General features: G+C 43.6%; 1 protein-coding gene and 1 pseudogene across 1 annotated transcript; both read right to left on the reverse strand.

Moving 5' to 3' along the window:
* Nucleotides 1-3,880: 3,880 nt before the first annotated feature.
* LOC115645903 (C-C chemokine receptor type 9-like) lies at nt 3,881-8,817 on the reverse strand. Its single transcript, XM_030551155.1, has 3 exons — nt 8,660-8,817; nt 5,800-5,848; nt 3,881-5,101 (listed from the first exon to the last, which is right to left on the reverse strand). Exons 2-3 carry the CDS (start codon nt 5,800-5,802, stop codon nt 3,890-3,892), a joined length of 1,215 nt encoding a protein of 404 aa, XP_030407015.1. The 5' UTR covers nt 5,803-5,848; nt 8,660-8,817; the 3' UTR covers nt 3,881-3,889.
* A 12,346-nt stretch (nt 8,818-21,163) lies between these two features.
* LOC115644961 lies at nt 21,164-22,204 on the reverse strand (annotated as a pseudogene).
* Nucleotides 22,205-22,974: the final 770 nt, after the last annotated feature.

The following is a 22,974-nucleotide window of genomic DNA, read 5'->3' on the forward strand; positions in this document are numbered from 1 at the left end:
TTTTCTTGCTGTTTGAGAAGTGTGTGCACTGTCTATCATACATCAAGATTCCACTGCTTTAGCCAAAGCCTGAACTCACCGTGGTTCTCACAGCTGAGCTAAAAAGGCAGGGCAAGCAGCACTCTGCTCACAAGGTGAGTCCTAGGAGCTGCTGGCTGGAGTTGGAGCTGGAACCCATCTCAGAGAAGGCCATTTGTCCTGGACATCAACTCAGTGGGTAAGGTTTGCTCATTTACTGTTCAGGGCTAAGGATTAAGAAGGCAGCTTGCAGGGGAAGTCAAACTTTAACTAGAATTTAATTAGCAGAAGAACAATGCTGTGTTCATGGCTCATTTCTGTCCCTGCCTGGAGGGATCTAAGTAACACCTGTTCTAAATGTTTGTGGGTGTTTAAAAAAAAACCTAGATGATTGGAGTGTTTTACCAGGATAATTATATTGTATAGAACAACTTTAATATATAAAGCCTCACAAAGTGCTGTGAGGTTCAAAAATGTGTCCATTGGTTTCTTTCCGTGCCCCAGTGCAGAGAGCATCTCAAACAGACACAAACTGAGGATTTATTTTCCATTTATGTGCTTCGCTTTTTCATGTACCAAAAATGATCAGTCTATTCATGTTCTTTTCATGCTGTTTTGCCTTGTGTTGACATGCCATCCTGCATGGTGCTGAGCACAATCAATGCCCACTGAAGTCTGTGATAGCTAATGGCACTCAGAATCGCCTAGGAATGCTGTAAGCCTTGTAAGGCCAAATTCTCAATAAGTTAATAAATCTGACATCATTTGGATAAACAGCAGTTTTGTTGCTTCTACTTGCAATTTCGGACTTTATTACCAAAGTCTTCTATGCATAAGCCCTGTCTTAGCTCTTTCTTTAGGACTTTTGCTTGCCATTTACTTTAAAGTCTTATCTTTCCTTTTCAAGACTATATTTCCAAAGCATTCTTGAAACTTACAGTCTCAAAACTACCTGTGTATGTCCATTTGCCGGCACATATGCCAATCAGGTCACTGTATGTCTAGCTGCCTCCTTTGTGCACGACAATTTCGGCTTTGTATGTGCTGATGGGTGAGTGTGAAAATTGTGCTCAGAATGGAGGCTAGCTGGGAATATGGTCCTTAATTCCAAAGCCCTGTGTGGCTGTTGCACTCGTCCTGGAGCCATGATAACACTGAAAGAGCTCCTTCCACGAGTGCTTACTGAAACTAAAATGGCCAACAAGAGACGTACAGTTTAGTGCATGTTAGGGAGCAGAGGAGAACAGACAGCAAAGCTGTGCACCACTTATGGACAGACCTTGTCAGTCAGAAGGCTGGTTTTGTGTTTCTGGCACAGAAGAGTGAGACAGGAGACCCTGACCTGGGTTGTTTCTCACTCTGCCGCAGTCTTCTTGTGCAATTATAATACTGAAAGGCTAAATTCATTCATGCCTGTGAGGTGCTTTTGACACCACTGAGCAGCAGATGCTATAGAGCAGGGGTCGTCAACCTTTCAGAAGTGCTGTGCCGAGTCTTCATTTATTCACTCTAATTTAAAGTTTCAAGCGCCAGTAATACATTTTAACGTTTTTAGAAGCTCTGTTTCTATAAGTCTAATATAGAACTAAACAATTTTTATATGGAAAGTAAATAAGGTTTTTAAAATGTTTAAGAAGCTTCATGTAAAATTAAATTAAAATGCAGCACCCTCTGAACTAGCGGCCAGAATCTGAGCAGTGAGAGTGCCATTGAAAATCAGCTCGTGTGCCACCTTGGGCACACGTGCCATAGGTTGCCTACCCCTGCTATAGAGGCACATGACATTATAATTGCAGTATGTTTGACAGGCCCATCTCCAGTGACCAGACTGGTAAAGTCTCTCCAAAATGTTCCTGCACCTTAGGTTCCACTCCTTCCCTCTCTCTGCCTTACAGGCCTCAGGCTGGATGCACTTTCTGAACCAGTTTATTATGCTCAGTTTATAGCCTGTGCTTCATTAGGCATCCGTTTGTTTGTTACGTCCAGCTTTACCAGAGGGTAAAAGGCAAATGCCATATTGCTAGAAAATTACAAATATGATCCTCTAAAATTTGTGCTGTATGATGCAATGTTTATTTATGTGTATGTATAGTGCAAGTGCCTAACATCAAAGCATTACGGTACAAACAATGCACATAGTTTCACCCTAAAATCAAAGACCTACAAAAAAGAATCTAAATCAACCCAGTTCCACAAGGCCCACCTTTGTGATAAAAAGACCGCAAGAAACCATCATATGTTCATTGTTCTGGCAATGTGGCAAGCTTTGGAGTGGGACAAAATTAAATCTGCATTCACTGAGGCTATACTTACAAATCAGAGACTGAATAAAAAAGCAATGGGGGAGCCAAATTCAGGGCTCATTTACACTGTGTAAATCTGGACTAGCTCTGATGAAGTGGCCAGAGTTACTCTGAATTTAAAATGATGTCAGTGAGTGCAGAAATAGACCCTAAATGATTCTGGAGCTGACCCTGAGAAATGTTGCAACTCTCACTAAAAACAGCTTTCACTTCAGGTTGCCAGGTTTCCGGTTTTCACCCAGAACACCCAGTCAAAAAGGGACCCTGGTGGCTCCAGTCAGCGTTGCTGATCAGGCTGTTATATGTCCAGTCAGCGGTGCAGGGGGCTAAGGCAGGTTCCTTGCCTGCTGTGGCTCCCTGCAGTGCCTGGAAACAGCAGCTTGTCCCCCGTGCGGCTCCTAGATGTAGTGGCAGCTAGGGGGCTCTACGCATTGCCCCTGCCCCAAGTGCCGTCTCCGCAGCTCCCATTGGCTTGGAACCACAGCAAATGGGAGCTGCGGGGATGGCGCTTGCAGATAGGGCCATGCACAGAGCTGCCTGGCCACACCTCCACATAGAAGCCAGAGTGGCGACATGTTGCCACTTCTGGGAGCCGCCTAAAGTCAGGGCTGACAGGATCCTGCACCACTGACCCCCTCCCATGCCCCTGCCCCAGCCCTGATCCCCCTCCCATCCTTCAAAGCCCTCAGCCCCAGCCTGTACCCTAAACGCTTCACCCCCAGTCCCACCCTAGAGTCTGTACTCCCAGACAGAGCCCTCACAACTGCCCCTGAGCCAGCCCAGTGAAAATGAGTGCGTGAGGGTAGGAACAGCAAGTGACAGAGGGACAGGGCATGGAAGGAGTGTAGAGAAGGGCCTCAGAGAAGGGGCAGGGCAAGGTTGTTTGGTTTTGCATGAGTTGAAAGTTGGCAACCCTACTTTCACCGGTTACAGAAAAGGGACTTTGAAAAGCTGCCAGTGACATGACCGTAACAATCTGTAGCATTTTTCATTTATGAAGCATTATACAAACATCAACCAATTAAGGCCTCCTCCTGACAGGTACTGAGCACCTGCAACTCCCATTGAAAACAGTACTGGCCTAACTCCTCCCCTGGCTTCAGTCAGTCGGCATCGATGGCAATGGGGCATAGTGTGAAGCAGCCACCATGTCTTACTTATTTTCATGGCTACAGTAACTGAGATCCATGACCACATGTGATCATTCCCTTAAATCACTTGTTGGGTCAGATTGTTCATTGCCACAGCTGGGTTGGATATTTACAGTTGTAACAAGATTTTTTTTTTAAATCTGCTCCTTCATCAGTTCTAGTTCCAGTCAGCGTTATACTATTTCTCTGGCTCTTTTCAATGGTGTCCCTGCCTTTCACCCAGAAGTGTGGGGCTTGATCTTTCAAGATGGTCAGCGCTCCAGAGAGAGGCACTGAGCACCCTCAACTCTTGCTGACTTCAGCAGAAGTTGAGACTGCTCAATATTTTGAAAGATCATTGGCTCAAGCCCCTCATGAACATGCTAATTCACTTTGTAAAGCAGGATCTTTCTTTTTCTTTCATAGAGTAAGAATCACTTACAGAGCACTGCATTCTGTACTCCTTGCTCCGGCCAGATTCCCATTAACTTTGAAAGGAGCTTGACAGAAGTTGGGTGTGAGTGAGGAATTTTGGTGCATACTCAAAGTGAGAGAGCTCCTGGTTTTTGTTGGCCCCAGCAATCCAGACCATTTTGAGCTCCCTTCACGGCTATCATATACAGAAGAGCTCTGTTCTCGGATCTTACCAGTGCGGTGAATTGCATCCTCCAGAGTTTTAAAGAGGGCTTTACGGAATCTCTCCCCAACAAACACATAGAGGAAGGGATTCAGGCAGCTGTGAAGGAAGGCGATGCTCTGAGTTATCTGGAATCCAAGATCAATGTTGTCAGAGGTTTTGCAGTCATATATAACCCTGGTGTAGGCGTCGATGATTTTGACCAGCAAAATGCCATTGTAGGGCAACTGGGAGAGGAGAAAAGCTATGATAATAAGGGTGATGATCTTTAATGATTTGTGCTTTTGGGATCTTTTGGCTTGAAGGAGGGTATGAATTATAAAAGCATAACAAGTAACCATGATGAAGAGAGGAAGGAGGAATCCTATTGTGATTTTCAAAGCTAGGACAGTAACTTCGATGGTTCGGGTCACTGTGGCACGGTATACCATCTTGCAGGCAGTTGTATCATTAACTTGCTTAGATTCACTGTATACTATTTCTGGGATGCATAAGACTATTGCAATTAGCCAAACACCAAAGCAAACTAGTTTACTGTGCAGAAGCCTTTTTCGCTTAGAGTTCTTAGCTTTCATGGCCTGGACAATTGTAATGTACCTGTCAAAACTAATGCATGTTAGAAATAACATACAGCTGTAGAAGTTGATCTTATACATGCTATTGACAATTTTACACATGACGTTCTTAAAGATCCATCCATCTGAAGCTGCTTTTGCCCAGAAAGGGAGAGTGAAAACAAGAAGCAGATCAGCAATGGTCAGGTGCAGCAGGTATCTGTCGGTGATGCTCTTCCTGTATCTGTATGTCCAGTACACGAGGATGACTAAGCCATTACCCAGTGTGCCGATGCAGAATACAATGCTGAAAAATGCTGGCAGGAAAGTCTGAGCAAACTGCCGGGCGTGACTTTTTTCACAGATGAGGTCTGTGTGGTTAAACGGGTTGTTGTACGGAGGCAACACAGAACTAGAACCCGTATAATAATCCAGGTTAGCTGAGTAGTTCTGGGTAGCCTGCAGGGAAACATCAAGATAGTTTTATGCTAACAAAATCATTAAATAAGGAACAGTGAAGGTGGAATTTTAAATTATTTTTGCAATAACCTGGGCAAATTTTCCACCACCAGAGATTGGAAATTTCATACCCTCCATTGGCTGTCGATCGGAGTAATGCCCAATAACCAAATACATTTGAGTGCAGATAGAGCAGAGGTACAATCTGTGCTCTTGCTTGTGAATTTAGGCAAATCAATGAAGTTCTCTGCTTCTTGTTCCCTAGGCGAGAATCGCAGCAGGAGGAAGTTAACATAACTGCCCATTTACATCAGCTGAGGATCTGGCTCCCCAGCTATACACTACAGACAATAATACTTAGCTCACAAGGGTATTTCACTGTGAAGTGCTTTAAGATCCTCAGCTGGAAGATCCGATAGGAGTGCATAGTACAGTTATACTCTCAGCTCAGCAGACAAATTCATGTGCAGCATCTTTTGGCTGAACCATACTACAAGTTTGCATGAGCCAAGTTGTTTGATATGACGGGAGCATCCATGCCTGAACAGATGTGCATTGCTAGCTTGGACAGGACAACACTGTTCTAGAATATGTTCAGGGAAATGTGTTCTAGTGCCTTACGGAATGATGTCATAGTCTAGGTCACAAACTGAAAGGGGGGAAGACAGATTATTCAGCAGTAGTAAATTTATACTCACCATGCTCGTAAATCTGCAATTAGATCTTTATTCGGTCTTGAAAACAACACTATGAATTTGAGAGGGAATAAGGTGGGTAAGTGACATATAAAATACAGACCTTCGGATAGGACTGAGATGACTGTAAGACCCAGGAATATTCACAGAAAGCCTCCTCAAAGGAGCCTGGGGACCAGATTCTACTCTCCTTCCTCACATGAGTTATTCCTTTGAAATCCAGGGGACTGTGTGGGTGAGTAAGCTGAGCACGATTTGACCCTGCAGTTTTCAGTTATATTTGCAGCTTTGTTTTCGTAATGCAAGTTATCCAAAAACAAACCTCTCTAAATATGCTAAGGCATTTACATTTGCTTTTAACAGCATACGGCTGTAGCTTTTCAAGTTCCCTGGGCAGATTAAACATTTTTAATGGCTAGGATTACTTCTGTTTCATTTTTAAGAAGCTGTACAGTCCCTGGGTTCACACTTTTCTTAAAAACGTATTAAATAAAACTAACCTAACTTTCCAAAAGCTTCTGGGAGTGAAAAAAAATTCTCTCAAATTATGTGCCACAATTAACAAGAAAATCCACCTGTCTTCATTACCAACCACTAGTTTAAAAACACCTCCATTTTCTGCAATGACTTGTTATCTAATCTTTCTTGTTCCCTCTGGGCAGAGCCGGTGTAAGGATGATCCCCGTCCTATTAGCCGACTCAGACAGTGACCACACTCTCACTGGATCTCAGTGGAAATCACTCAGGACGTTGAGAGTGTCACTTGTTCCCACATCTTTGAAAATAGGTCACACTACAGGTTTCATTGTGTAGCCGGAGATGACACGTAAAACCGATGCACACAACAGTGAAGTTACATTAAATAGTGCTTTTTCCAAGAGGCCGTGACCCATGAAAAAAAAGAAAAAAACTCTGTGTTTCTCATCTGCAATGACTCATAAAATCCCTCCTGATCTTATTACTGGTGGGTGGTAATCCATCATCCAATCCCTCACTGTATTATCACTAGCAATGCTATTAATTTTTATTGAGACAACAATCTGATTCCGCTTGTGTGTATGTGTGTGCGTATGTATATATATATATATGTGTGTATATATATATATATAAAACATTACCATTATCCTTAGGTCTAAAATCTTTTATGCTTGCCCTCAGCCCAAAAATGAAGGTTTGAAGAAAATCTACTCGGCCTTTTTGTCATTAGACGAGGGTCAAAAACCAACACTTCTTTTATGCAGTATTCAGACACTTTTTTTCACCCAACTCAAAATAATTTTGTTCTAAACATACTAAGTTTGGAACTGAGCTGGCCACCTTTTGTCATCATGGGGGTAAGTAGTGAATATTTGTAACTTCCAAATAAGGTTTAAAAAATGGAGTCTTTGCATGTATATCAGTACAGGATATGAGCTTTGAGAAGATCAGGTGAAAAAATAGATTACAAAATTACAGAATTTAAAGTAATGAAAAATATATGCTCTAGTAATTTTAATTATATAAGCAACAGAGACATACAGAATTATGATAGCTCCCTGGAGTTCTATGCATTGAAAAACCTTCAGTAGATTCCTTTTTATGATTATATCTATGCTGTGGGGCATTTAGTTGAATTTGTGAACCCATCCTTAGTTGAGCTCACATCTATAGATTCAGATTTCCTCTTTAAAAAGAAAAAAGAAAGAAATTAAATGCCTAAAATCATATTAATGTCACAATGCAGAAGGGAATTTTACAGTAGTAAAAAGAGGCAGATTGAAAGTCCCCATCCCTACAGAAATCATAAATTAGTCGTACTACACCGAATGGCTAAGGCATAAATAGTAACACCAGAGAGTGTCATATAAAAATAGTACATGTGAATGAGATGCTGTTTTACAGTTCTGAGATGAATCATTGTAAATTCAGATAATTACACCAGAGCCAGCTGAGTTATCTGGCTTTGTGCTGGTGTAACTGAGGAACAAAAAACGGTGTAACAAAAAAATCATGTCTTAGGTGTGTAACATGCCACAGTTTGCTATCATGTCCGGGGGAATTATTGTTATTTCAAGTAGCTTAATTTCAAATGTTCAGAGATATTTTGGATGTTGAAGATACTGACTCATTTTTCTGTAGCAAACTCTGAGACTGAGATGTGACGCGCAGCAGAAAGGCTGTTAAGTCAATCAGAGCCAACTACTTCATCATAATCAATTTGATCCACTTTTGGATGCTTGTCTGCAATTCCGCAGTTTGAAAGAAAATACAGCAGCGGGAATCCTGTCAATTAAACAACTAGAAGTGTGATATGACCCTTTCCAATTATTATCTGTCATTATCGAAGCCAAAATTAAACAATGTGCCCCCTCTCTGCTGCATTTTGTTTGTTCAAAATCTTCTAAGCAAGTGGGAATCTCTCAAGGGAGCTGTAATTGACAAAATTATTTTCAGAGGGCCGGGTTCTAATCCCAATCACACTGGTGGTGATTTGTAGTAATCCCACGGAAACTGATGTGCACCAGGGATAATTGCAAGAAAAATGTGGCCATCCCAGTGGAGTCATTTAGCTAGTCATTGCCTTGTTTGCTCTTAGTGTCGATTCCAAAATGTCACTGTAAATCCTTTTGGGGTGCACAGGGGTAGCTTGGCTGGGCTGACTGCAGCAGCCTGGGCACCCCAGCAACTACTTTTAACAGTAACTATTTTAAAGGAAACAGTAAAAAGTCATTACAAAAGGATGAGTTAAAATTTGAATCTACTGCTCACCGAAAGAGGTGGTGTGTGACAGAGACTTGTCTCCACTGCAGCAGCATGTGGAAAATAAACAGAAAAATCTTAACCCTGATGCCAGGGAGAGGATGGGAGAAAACTGGGCACTTACCAGTGGCTGTAGCTCCCTATTGAGTCAGTCTGTCAGTCACTGCACTGGTGGCCTCAGGTGAACGTGTGCTCCTAGGACTTCAGCAACTCCTGGAAAGTGTTGGTCATTTAGTGCGGGTCTAGGAGGGGATTTGGCTCCAGGACTCTGGGTTGGGTGAATCTGTGGCTGCTTTTTTAGTCTGTGGCTTGAGTCAGTTGCAGCCTCATAAATGAGGCAAACTAACCCCTCTCCTCACCTGGAGTTCCAGTAAGCCACACCCTGATGTTTACTTCATGCTGCACAAAGGATGTTCTTAGTCTTTCCCCTCCCCCCTCTTTGGGGTAAGTAGTTGGACCCCTGATGCCTGAATGTTTTTCTGCCTGTTAGCATCTGTCTGCTCATATAGCAGCGAATGCAGCTAATGCAGAGTAAACCAGAAATGCCCAGTGTCATGGCTGCCCCCTCCACGGGCACTGGTGAGAACAACTGAGCCCGATGGAAGGGTAAGAACAAATGAGTTGCAGCCATAGTCCTGACCTCTCTGCACTGGCCAGTTCACCTGCCTGAGAGCGCATGGGAGCATATCCTGCACCCACTATGGGAGGCCCTGTTTTGTCTTTCCATAGGGGCTCTGCTGTACAGGGTAAAGGCCAGGCAGGGAGGCTAGTCCAAGCTGTTGTAATGTCTGCTTTCTTCCAGCCCACTTGACATGTGTGCTAGGGGCTGCCAAATTCTGGTGGACGGGCAGAAGTGTGATTTGCTGAGGGGAGGAGTGGAGTGCAGACCCAACTCTCGCCCCTTACTGGGGCTCGGCTCAGGCATTTCCTCACCTGGAGCTGGGCTGGTCTTTGGCTGCAATGTGCCTCAGTACCAGCATAGCCCCAATGCCCAACTATGAATCTTTTCATCGGCAGAGAGGTGGGGCTAAGCAGGTCGACTTGCATCAGTTCAGGGTCTGGCAGGACAACTGGGGCCCCAGGAGACAAAAGAATTCTGCCCTGTGGGTGTCATTTTTCTTGGGCTCGCTTCGTTAGCCAATCATCAGTCCTAATGGACAGACCAATTAAAGCTCCCAGGCTAGGTGGAGGTTCCACCCGGGCTAATTCATCTTTGATAGGGTTGTTGAGGCCCTGCCTGAAGTGTTGTTCCTGGACAGCCTCATTCCAATGGGGATCTGCAGCCAGACATATTTGGCGACAGACCCGGGCTCCTGCCAGAGGGCCTGGAGAGCAGCTTCTGCAGTACGTTCTCAATTAGGGCTATCAAAGACACCTGCCATTGCCTGTACAAAGTAGTCCAAGTTTTCAAAGTGAGGGCTGGACCCCTCCTGGAGTGGGGATGCCCACATCAGGGCCTCTGTGGTGAGCAGATTAGTACCAATCCTACTCAGCACTGATCCGTGGGATACAAATGTGACTGTAACATGAACTGGAGATGACATTGGTTAAGGTACCTATAAAACTTGGTATCATAGCTGTTGAACTTGACGGGAAGAAGCAGCTTGGTCATTTAGAAAGTGGATGTGAGAATGGCAGGGACGGAAGACAGGGCCTGCTATTGTACTGAGCCTGGAGGGCTGCATTCTGCTCTCTGAATTCTGCAACCTGAGCCCACAGTTCCCCAACAATGTCCACAAAGGCGGATTGGACTCCTGCTGTTGCCTTGCCGTAGGGGAGCTCCACGCTAGGGGGAAATGGCCCCTCTTACCATCTACTGGGCTACTCAAACTGTTACACACCGAGGTGTAGGCATTGCAGGCTAGTGGCCGGAACAGGAGTCTGGCCTAGTGATCAGACCAGAATCCAAGAGCAGATGAGGAGGTATGTTCAGGGGACAAGCCAATGGTCAGAGACAGGAGTTGGGAGCCAGAACAGAATCAAAGGGCAGAGCAGGTGTTGTAGTCAAGAGACCAGCCAGTGCTTGGAGTCAGAATCAGGAGTTCTGAGGGAGGCAGGGACTAGGGCAGGAGCAGGGACAGGCACTGCTTAGAACAAGGGCTGGTACAAGAAGCAGGTCTGGCACAGCTGCAGGCATGGAACGCATTGAGCAGATATTGTGCTACTGTTGCTATCAGACTTTAATAGAGATCTGTTGGCTCTTCTGTCCAATCAGGGAGCATAGTCACTCAGTGAGGGTTCACTGGGCCCAACCAAGCTCATTGTGTTGCTAGGCGACTGTGCAAGGAGCCACTTGAGTTCCTGACAGTGTTGCCCCTCTAGTGTTAAATTTCTCATGAAGATAAAAGCCTACTACCGCTTCCCGCTAATGGAATTCCTTCTTTAAAGTGGTGGGTGTCTGTGCACTGGTGAAAGTGACACATTCACACCTGCTGATGACCTGTGGTGGGGTTTGTTGCACTTAGCTCCTTTCTCTGCATTGCTGCGAGTCTTAACCCATCATCCTTCTTATCGTAAAGTTCTATAGAATTTCATAGAAAAGGAACTTTTCTGTAGCTGTTTGGAACTGCTCTAATGAATGTATCAGAGAATAAAATCCTTGCTATACACTTCTGTAGGATGGTTCAGAAAACCATAAAGAGAGATCACGCTCTATTACATTTTTTAAGTTTTTGCAGAAATTTCTATAATACCCTGTTAGTTTCTTACATATTAAAATATACAGGATTTTCCCATAAAAATGGCAGCATAATTGGCCCAGTTGGCACGTTACTGTTGGCTCCTGTAACATCTCTGATGGGGGCAATGGAGTATGTAAGCAAAGTTAGTACAGCTTAGAGTAGCATTATCTTACATGGAACTGTCCGTGTGTGTTCTATGACTTTCAGTGGGGAACATGGTGCAGACAGACTGCTTTCAGACTCCTTTTCCTCTGCCTCTCTACAGCCCCCAACCCGGTATTTCACAGGCTACTCTGGTATGTGAAACTGATGCAGAGGCTGTACTTCCCTTACTGCACCACTTTTTGCACAAACTATGAGGTCTTCCACTCCACTCACTGTACCATGTAATGGAGAGAAGCATATGGGGATGGGAGGGTTGAGTCTATGATAATTTGATGTTCAATATGTTCCTGTTCCTGGTTCATTCACAATTTCCAAGGTGCAGAAGATTTGCTGTTTTATCCTGAAGATATTTCTTGTAAAAGTATTCTGTCATGGACCAGCATTTTGAGTGATATTGGTCAGAATAATGACACATTTATAGAACACTTTGCAGTCCAGATCCAGTATCAATTTCTCTTCCCTCTATCAGGGTAGGAGGGCAGCTTTGAAATCTGCCTGCAGCTCCACAGGAAACGCATGCACAAAGGCTGCTGAGGAGATGTACTGAATCTGTGTATTCCCCAACTACCCTGGTCTCACATACTCTCTGGACAGTGGCAACCACTTTTGAGGGTGTGCTGGCCACCTGAAGTGGGGAGGTTGTTGTCACCACAATCTTCTCCCTCCCTCCCCCCACCCCACTGGAGCAGACTTTCTATCTCAGAGTCTTTAGTCATGGTGACAAGTTGACTTCCTGCTTGCGCAGGTTTTTATCCTACATCTTCAAAGCACAGTAAAAACATTCGCTAAGAAACTGGATATTAGAATGTTTTTATGACCATGTGCGTAGTAGGGAGAGGACAGCTGTGGTGCAGGAACATCGAGACGAGTGAAGCTGGTATCAGTATAGACTTACCTGTCTGCTGGCAAATGCTGTGTCTTCCACTAAATATCTTGCAGCTCTTGTCCAGTTTGTTGTTGTGTTCAAACTTGTCTAGGGGTTTTCCTGTCACCCAACTGTGACTTGATTGATTTTGAAGGATTCATGTCTTGGTTCACATTACCATCATTCAGAGAGGAATCTGACCTGTACAACACAGTTCAGTATTTTACTCTCACTGTGAATGTCCTCACTCTTACTCAGGGGAAACAGGTCTTGGAAGTAAGGCACTGGATTTGGGACAAGGTTTGAGCTTGATTCCTGGATCTGTCCAGACTTCCTGGCTAGTGACTTCAATGTCTCTGTGCTTCAGTTTCCCATCTGTAACAACAGAGACAGCAATGATTCCTTTCTCCTACCCTTTGCCTATCTTCTCTATTTGCACTGCAGGCTCTTTGGGGTAGGAACTGTCCCTTACTGTATGTATGTACAGTGACTAGCACACTGGCGCTGTAGTCTTGGTCTGGGCCTCTGGGTGGTGCTGTATTGCAAATAGTAAAGATGATCAAGTTTGTCCCTCAGTAACTGAAAAGAATCTACTGTGGGGGACAAGCGTGCAAAGGGTACTATGGTGATTACTTGTCTGTGTTGTGCTGTTTCAGAGAATATTTAATAACAGTTTTCTTCCCTTGCCATAGAAACAGCACGTGTAATCCGTTGACCTTTGATGACTCAGAAGAATTGCAAGTGTCCCAAGACGCTGAAGTCAGGAGAACTGATTTAAACAGAATAGTTTAATTACTGCCTGGTTTAAAGAATAAACCTCAAATTTGCATCTTGGATATGTGAACACAACTCTCATTGACCTCAGTGGGAGAATAATGGGAATATACCTGGGTTCCATGGTGGGAGTGGGAGATGATAAGGAGCAGGGCTTAAATTCAGCCAGAGCTGTCCAGAGTGGTGTTCCAGTAAACATTTTCAAACCTGAAGGGAGCCCCAGTTTCTCTCAGGGGACAGAAGCCCCGAGCCCCAGCATGCCCCACAGGGCAGAAGCTCCAAGCCCTGGAACCCCCCGTGGGGCTGGAGCCCTGAGCCCCTGCATCCCCCCTCCATGGGGCTTAAACCCCAAGTCCAGGCACCCCACCTATCACAGTGCTAAAATCCCAGATCCCCCTCCCTAAAGCTGAAGCCTGGAGGCCTGCTCCCCTGCAGGGCAGAAGCCCTTAGTCCCACCACCCCACTGCAGGGCAGAAGCCCCAAGATCCCCATCTCCCCCAGCCCAATGGCTGAAGCCCAGAGCCCTAAGGGCACCCCACCCCTCATGGACTCTCTAGTTTTTATAGCATGTTAAAGCGGAGACCATGGGAGGCTCAGGAAATAATCTATGAGAATTTAAGCCATGATAAGGAGAGAATCATCTTGCCCTCCTGCCTGCTCATCTGTTTGGGGGGAAACCTTCCATAACCACTGTTGCTAGAATTCAGGGGGGCTCTGACCCTCTGAACAGAAATTCTGGAGAAAGGCCTTTAGCGCTTCAGTATCTGGAGGAGGATATTGCAATAGAGGAAGGGGACAAGGCTCAGTTAATCACCGGTGTTTGGTTAACCATTGGGGGAGGGGCTTATTTCCCATAAACCACCTCTACCAGAAATGAATCTGTCATAGCTACTGCTGTCCATGGCTTCTGTCCTGATGAATATGTATATTCCACAATAGGAGTAAATCTTCAAAAGATCCTCAACCCAGCCTGCACTTGTGTGCCCACAACCCCCTGCACACACACGACTTGAGCGCTAACATTTACACACAATGGCAATGGAGTATGTCACTTGCACAGGAGCTAACAGAATTGATGTGCACAAAACTCATCATTCTTATCTCCACCCGCAGATGCCCCTTTTTGAGAATTTGGCTCAGCTGTGAGAAAGATTTATACTTTGACTACAAGACGGTGATTTGGTCTGTGCTGGGATTTTGTTGTGGTCTGTCTGAGAGCTCAAGCAATGGCAGCTGTAAAAAACATAAACACTCAAACAATAGATTGAGGGGTGGGGGAAAGAAATGTCATTAGCTACTTAAACACTGTCAGACAACCCTTAATTTTAGTAGTTGTTTCACTTTAGGTAATGTCATAACTCTCCTACTCAGATCTGAACTTTAGAGTTCAAAACAGGAGAAGATAGCATGAAACCTCCAAACTTAATTACCAGCTTGGATCTGATATCGCTGCCACCAGCCAGAAAAATTCCAGTGTCTGGCTCACTCTGGTCTCCCCAAAACCTTCCCTGGGGGGACCCCAAGACTCAGATGCCCTGAGTCTCACCACAAAGGGAAATAACCCACTTCCCTTCCCCCTCTTTACCTCCTCCCAGATTTCCCCGCCCTGGGTACTCTAGGAGATTTCCTGCTTCAAGTCCTTGAAACATAAGTACCGAGAGATCAAATCTCTCTCTCCCCTCACCCAGAGGGTATGCAAAGTCAGGCTTAGTAGATCTAACACAAAGAGATTTTCCCCCTCCCTTCGTTTCTTAGCCTTAACCAGTGAAAAAACTCAAACAGGTCTTAAAAAGAAAGCTTTATATAAAAAGAAAGAAAAAGACATAAAAATGGTCTCTGTATCAAGGTGACAATATACAGGGTCAATTGCTAAAAAGAAAAAATGAATAAACAGCCTTATCCAAAAAGAATACAATTTAACACATTCCAGCAACTACACACATGAAAATACAAAAAAACAATATAAACTTATTGTCTTACTATCCTTGTACTTACAACTTGGAAATAGAAGATTAAAAAGCCTGGAGATAGAGAGATCACTCTCAGAGCCGAGAGAAAGAACAGACCAAGAACAAAGGACTCACACCCAAAACTTCCCTCCACCCAGATTTGAAAAAGTCTTGTTTCCTGATTGGTCCTGTGGTCAGGTGTTGTTTGTTACTCCTTTCCAGGTGAAAGAGACATTAACCCTTAGCTATCTGTTTATGACAGGTAAACACTAACATTATGAATAAAGTTAAACATTTCTCCTTGGCCTGAGTACAGTAGTTATCATTCAAATTCAGCATATGACATTTGTTACCAAACAGTAATCTCCAAGATACCAAAGTCATCCCTGTACTTAGAGTAGGAAATATCTATGGGAATGGTGTGATATCTGCTGCAAATGTTGATTTTTTGATGGCAAACAATGAATTTATTACAGTGTATCAGTATAGCACAGATCATGATTAGCTCTTTGCTCAGATGATTTCTCTTGATTCTAAACAATGATCTATCAGACCAAATCCAGTGGAGATACTGTGCCAAGACAATGAGCTGAGGATCTAATTACGGTATAGAGATGTGAAATATATCACTGTACTAAGGCAGTCTGACAAAGCATTGAAGTGTGAAAAAATACACCCCTGACCAACATAAGTTTCACTGGCAAAAGCACCGGTGTGTACAAGTGCTATATTGACAGGAAAGACTCTCCTGCCAACATAGCCACCACCACTCGTTGGCGGTGGTTTAATTATGCCAATAGCACAGCTCTCTCCCGCCAGCATATAGCGGCTACACGAGACCTTTCAGCAGCTCAGCTGTAGTGGTACAACTGTGCCAATGTAAGGTCCGTAGTGTAGATATAGCCGTAGGTGCTCAACATTGGCACGTATGTAGTTTGCTTGTTCACTGACAATGTGAGTTACTGGGTTAATTACCCCCAAAATCCCCAGGACAAAATACCATGTGACATTTAGAACAGCTGCTCATTTTCGCTTGCTCTATAAATCTTTTTTTTCCTTAAAAATCCATTTCTCAGTATGAACAATGTTACTTACCATGCTAACATAAGTGATAAGATGAGTGAGGTAATATCTTTTATTGGACAAACTTCTGTAGGTGAGAGACAAGCTTTCAAGTTACACTGAGCTCTTCTTCAGGTCTGGGAAAGGTATTCAGATTATCACAGCTAAATACAAGATCGAACAGATTGTTTAGCATACAGTGTTAGCACATATTCTAAGGGTCCATTCAAGATGACGTGGCCCATTGACTACAGGGGGGTTAATGACCAAAAAGAGGGGTTAAATGGTTTACAATTGTTGTAATAAACCATAAAATCCAGATTTTTTATTAAGACCATGATTTTCAGTGTCAGGCAAAGTTACAAATTTAAGATCCCAGCTCGTCTTTGCAAGATGTTGTGCAGTTTCCTTTGAGGACTGATAGATCAGATATGGAGTAATCACTTTGGGAAAAGCATGTTTTGTCTTTTATCATTTTCCTGTCTGAGTTCATAAAAGAGTTTAGTGATTGTCTGGTGTCACCCACGTAGTTATTGTTGGGGATTTTAGTGCCCTGCGTGAGGTTTACCGCATATTGTGATAGGCATGAGTAGGACCCAGGGATCCTGAAAGGTGTGTTGTTGTGGGGGTGTTGATCATTGTAACAGTGGAATATGTCTTCAGGTTTTGCGCCTGTTGTTGTGGCATGGTTTGGTACCAATTGGAGTTGATGTGTCCTGGTCTGTGGGGAGCTGTTCTCATGATGACTTGGAGATGTAAGGGGTTTGTTTGAAGGCCCGAAGAGGAGGTTCAGGGAAGATTTCTTTCAGGATGGAGTTCCCATTGAGTATGGGTTGTAGATATTTGATGTTTCCCCTTATGGGTTCCACGATAGGGTGGTGGGTGACAACTAGGGGTGTGCGGTTGGAGTAGATTTTTATATCCGTATTGAAGCAAATTCTCTCAGGGTATTTGGGTGGCCTGTTCCCTGATGAGATCTGCTTCTCAGATGGAGTGTCCATGTTTGGTGAAGACATGTTAAGGTGTACATCCCAGACTTTCTGCTTGGAGCATATTCTGTGGTATCTGAGGGACAGCCAGTAAACTTGCTTTTCTTACATTTAATTTGTGTCATTCTTTTTGTTTAATACACAGCTGGAGATAAGGATGTGTCAGTAATGAAAGAATGTAGGCACCGTTCAGCAAAGCACTGAAGCACATGGTTAATGTCACAGAAGTTCAACATGTGCTTAAGTGCATTGCTGACTTGGGCCATCAAGTTTGTTATCAGACTTTAATCCCACGAACTATGAAGTAAGAAATCTGCATATTTAAACAATCCATTCTGTTTGCACATGAAATGCTCTCACACCAAGCAGTTATAAGTTCAAGTCCATCTTCCATTACATGTGAGAGGGATAAATGGAATATCTCAGCAGTTTCCTGCTTGGAGAGTTAAAGTTCTGCAGTGACTGATAGAAGTCCAACAGTAACTAGTTTGAGGTATTAGGCTTCCCATTGTATCACTTGTACAAATGTTCGCCCTTTGCAATAGGGTGGCAACCACCAGCAAAAGGCTCAGAAATGCCAACTTACACACACACACACACACACACACACACACACACTTGTTGCTCCCAGGAAGATAAAAGTCTTCCAAACCTAGAGTAGAGGTGGAGCTTTGAAACCAAGTTCTGTTTTGATTTTTCAATTCCAGGTACTTATTCCTATGACCCGCTGCAACTCTTGTAAGGAAACTATCAGAGAGCAGATGAAAGTGAGAAACTGTGGTATCTACGTCCTGATATTTGCTAACATCTTATGTAGCTAGGTAGAGTTTGAGTGTAGAGATAGAAATAAGGAGTGTTTCATCGCTTGTAGACGTTGTTAGGCTAGCTATTAAGAAAAAGGGGTTAAAATTGGTTCAGTGCCCTGAGTTTCAGATTTTGTTAATTATGGTTTCCTGTGATTCTGTAACATTGTTCCATCCTTTGATCCTCTTAAACTCTGAGATGCTAAATAACAGAATTTACTGATGATTATATTCAGCTAATTGAGTCCAGATTGTCTTCTTGTAGTTAATGCCCCTACTGCATCCAATCCTGCAGTCCTAACTCACGAAAACGTCTCAAAATCCAATGGATGTTTGCTTAAGTAAGGATTGCAGGATTTGACCAGCTGTTATGATCTGACTTTTGCCTGAGATAAATTAACACAATCTGCTTTTGGGGTTTTTGTTGGTTTGTTTGTTTGTTATTTGTTTGTTTTTTATTTGTACAGCTTTATCTCTAACAGAGTATTTTATCTCTTGACTGTTAACCACCTGTCATCTATGATAGTAGTGATTTTCCATAGCTTTGAAAATATGCTGTTATTTTTAATTCTATTTTTAAGAAACGCTATTATTCATATGTGTATAAAGGCACTGGAATTACCACTGCTTGAACACCCGTTAAAGCTATGCAATAGTTATAAAACAAAGTATACAGTACTTTCTAAACACAAGAAACGTGTTCCTGTGAAGGTTTCTATGTTTCAATACTGTGCAGAGACTGCTCAAAAGCCAGCTTGTTCTATTGGTGTGGTCAAAATCTTTCCATCAAAAAAAGATTCAACAAAAATTGGTTTTTTTTACAAAATTAAAAATGTTGATGTTTTTATCAAAAAAAATGTAATTGGCTGAAAACTAAAAAACATTTTCTTGTTTTTGTTGAAAAGTTTGATTTTCGCCCCCCCCCCCCCGAAAATATTTGATAAATATGAAAAAAGACAATCAACATTTTCAATGGGGAAAAAAACACTTTTTGGTCAATTCAAAATATATAAGATAATATGCAGTTCTTCAGACCTTATAGATAGGTATCACTAAAGGATCATTCTTATCTTATTTCAGACTTATAAGCAAAAAATATACTTTTTTGATATTCAGTTTAGGTTTAAAATGTTTAAGTGGGTTTTAAAAAATGGTCTGACTTGTAATACCTGTTACAAAAAATGCTGTTACAGATGTAAAATTAGTCTTGATCTGTCTACTCTATAAGTAGATCCACTGAAATCAATGGAAGCTCTTGCAGAGTCAGGTTTCTCTCAATGCAACTTACAGTGGCAGAATCTGGTGTATAATTAGCAGAAAAAAACAGTAGTTCTCGTGTGTGACACTAAAGAAAGGGAAGGGGGCCATGTTTCTTTTTTCTGCTTTGGCTCTTTTAAACCACAGCAATCACACAAAAATAAAAACTAGAAGGATACAAATGACAAGAATGATTCCTTTCTATAGGTACTAACAAACTTCAACAGGACTTTATTTTTAAAGTGGAAACCTCTTTACCAAGCAGCTGCTGAACCCTCGATAGCTCTCACTCAGCATTCTCAACTCCTCCCCCCTCCTTCCTGTTTCCTGTCCTTCCAGACTCCCAACAGCCAGTGCTCCCAGTTCTAATAATTACAAGCAACATCTAAACACCACACCTCATCAGGTTTGATCCAGTCTAGATAAGTCCACCCAAATGAGGCAGTTTTTCTAAGACTTTCTGTCCAAATTATGCCAGAATCACATAGCCTGGAATCTAATTAATCTATTTCATTCAGCCGTCATTGCTTCAAAACCTTCTGATGACAATACGAAGAGATCCAAGAAGTGACTCACAGGCAAAGTAGCATGACCAGGTCACAACCTTTCTGTATGAGAAAATACAGATTAGGTTTCAGAACACTCAAAAGCGTCATGTGTCAATTAACCCAGGAACATGGTGTGATGAAGTGGGGGCATTTCTTGGGGCTTTCTGTGTTTTCCAGTGGGTTGCATGCAGAGGGAATGGGACTCAGTGTCCCCGGGTGTTACTGGTTTAACAAGGTGAGGGGAGAGGGAGTTTGTTGTTACAGAGGACCGGAGACAGAACTCGGAACCCTGGCTGATGGTCTGGAGGATGTAGACCCAGAGACTGATGACCCAGAGACCCAGCTCAGGAGACACAGCCAATTCTGGCCAGTGAGAGGACAATGGGCTGTGAAGAGAGGACCTCGGTGACCTGACCAGCTGGTTCCAGCCAGAGGGGCCAGAAGAGGGCTGAGAGGAGAGGAGACCCAGGCCTTCCTGTTTATAGCCCTGTTTACCTGGAGAGAAGACAATGGACAGAGGCGGGGCTTGGGGCCGGGGATATCGGAGGCCCAGCTGGGAAGCAAGGGGGGCTCTGGGCTGGAGAGAGGGAGCAGGCAGAGCCCACCTGGATGCAGGAAAGACTGGGATGTGCTGTGCTGAGAGAGGCCAGACTTGAGGCCCTGAGAGTTTCCTGTACTGTGTTCAACTCTCAGCAAACCCTCCTGTTTTACGCTAGCTGAGAGTCGCTCTGGTCTAGAGAACAGGGTTGCACCAACCCCTTCGAGGGTGAGGAGGCCCGGGGGGTCCAGAGCGCATGGACTCCCTGATGGGCCCACGGTGAGAGACAGACATGCTAAGGCTCAGAGGTGAGGCTTCAGGAAGTGTAGGGGCCAGACCCCGAGAGAGAGTGGACCCCCGAGAAGGGCTGTTGCACTGAAAGAGGCACCCCCCACGGACCGCAAGGGAGACTTGAGAATTCAAAGAGCTGACAAAAAGGTAATACTGAAAGTAACATGCCACAAAGTTGGGGTATTTTGAAGTGCAGCCTTTCACTTTCTCCCCACATTGGGGGATATGTGAAGAACAGTGGTGAGGAGCTAATCAGTGCCTCATGGGTAATTATCAATGTAGTTTGCTGTTTGAGAAGTGTGTGCCCTGTCTATCATACATAAAGATTCCACTGCTTTAGCCAAAGCCTGAACTCAATGTGGTTCTCTCAGCTGAGCTAAAAAGACAGGGCAAGCAGCACTCTGCTCACAAGTCTAGGGCTTGATCTTGGAAGCTGCTCAGCACTCCGAGGGAGGCACTGAAAGCCCTCAACTCCTGCTGACTTCAGCAGAAGTTGAGACTGCTCAATACTTTGAAGGATCATTGGCTCAAGTCCCTCATGAAGATGCTTTTTCACTTTGTTGAGCGGGATCTTTCTTTTTCTTTCATAGGGTAAGACTCACTTACAGAGCACTGCATTCTGTATTCCTTGCTCCAGCCAGACTCCCATTAACTTTGAAAGGAGCTTGGCTGAAGCTGGGTGTGAGTGAGGAATTTCGGTGCATACTCAAAGTGAGCTTCTGATTTTTGATGGCCCCAGCAATGCAGACTATTGTGAACTCCCTTCTTGGCTATCGTATACAGAAGAGCTCTGTTCTCGACTCTTACCAGTGCAGTGACTTGCATCCTCCAGAATTTTAAAGAGAGCTTTACAGAATCCCTTCCCAGCAAACACATAGAGGAAGGGGTTCAGGCAGCTGTGAAGGAAGGCGATGCTCTGAGTTATCTGGAATCCAAGGTCAATGTTGTCAGAAATTTTGCAGTCATATATGACCATGGTGTAGGCGTCGATGATTTTGACAAGCAAAATGTCGTTGTAGGGCAACTGGGAGAGGAGGAAAGCTGTGATAATAACGATGATGATCTTTAATGATTTGTGCTTTGGGGATTTTTTGCCTTGAAGGAGGGTATGAATTATAAAAGCATAACACGTAACCATGACGAAGAGAGGAAGGAGAAATCCTTTTGTGATTTTCAAAGCTAGGACAGTAACTTCGATGGTTTGGGTCACTGTGGCAGGGCATACCATCTTGCAGGTAGTTGTATCACTAACTTGCTTAGATTCACTGTATACTATTTCTGGGATGCATAAGACTGTTGCAATCAGCCAAACACCAAAGCAAACTAGTTTACTGCACAGAAGCCTTTTTCGCTTAGAGTTCTTAGCTTTCATGGCCTGGGCAATTGTACTGTGCCTGTCAAAACTAATGCACGTTAGAAATAACATACAGCTGTAGAAGTTGATCTTGTACATGCTATTGACAATTTTACACATGACGTTCTTAAAGATCCATCCATCTGAAACTGCTTTTGCCCAGAAAGGGAGAGTGAAAACGAGGAGCAGATCAGCAATGGGCAGGTACAGCAGGTATCTTTCAGTGATGCTCTTCCTGTATCTGTATTGCCAGTACACTAGGATGACGAATACAATCCAGAAAAATCCTGGAAGGAAAGTTTGAGCAAACTGCAGGGTGTGACTTTTTTCACAGATGAGGTCTGTGTGGTTAAACAGGTTGTTGTGCGGAGGCAACACAGAACTAGAACCCATAGATTAATCCAGGTTAGCTGAGTAGTTCTGGGTGTCCTGCTGGGAAACGTCAGGTTAATTTTATGCTGATAAAATCATTAAATAAGAAACCGTGAAGGTGGAATTTTAAATTATTTTTGTAATAACCTGAGCAAATTTTCCACTACCAGAGATTGGAAATTTCATACTCTCCTTTGGTTGTCGATCAGAGTAATGCCCAATAACCGCAATACATTTGAGTTCAGATAGTGCAGACCAAAGGCCACCTATGAAATTGTAGCATCTTTAGTATCTAAACTGTTGAAATGTGCCTATACCCCAAAGTCTAAACATTTCACCATCAGGAAGTCCCACGGAAACAGAAGCCCAATCTTGGTCTATCTGTGGGGAAAAAATAGAGCCAATTTCCTTCTGGTGTAAATGAGTACAGCTCCATTGACCTCAACAGAATTGTGGTCATTTACTCCAGCAGTGGATTTGGCCCACAGAGGATTTGTCGGTATAATGCCATTATTACAATAAATTAGGTAAGTCTGGTGCCCTTTTGTTACCTTGATCCAGCACCTATGGGAGTCAAGATAAACCTTTCCATTGATGTCAGTGGGTATTGGATCAGCGAATGTCTTGAACTGTCATAGTTCCATAGCTCATTGCTTGGAAGTGAGATTGTGACATCTCTCCCTCACCCACAAGAAATGTTTTCTCCTTCAACTCAGAATGTTTGTGACAGTCAGAAATTCGAAATCAGCTCTGACCTATGGGGATTCCCCCAGTGCAGGCAGCTCCCTATG

The sequence above is a fragment of the Gopherus evgoodei genome, chromosome 2 (genome assembly GCF_007399415.2).
Source record: "Gopherus evgoodei ecotype Sinaloan lineage chromosome 2, rGopEvg1_v1.p, whole genome shotgun sequence".
Lineage (NCBI taxonomy): Eukaryota > Metazoa > Chordata > Testudines > Testudinidae > Gopherus > Gopherus evgoodei.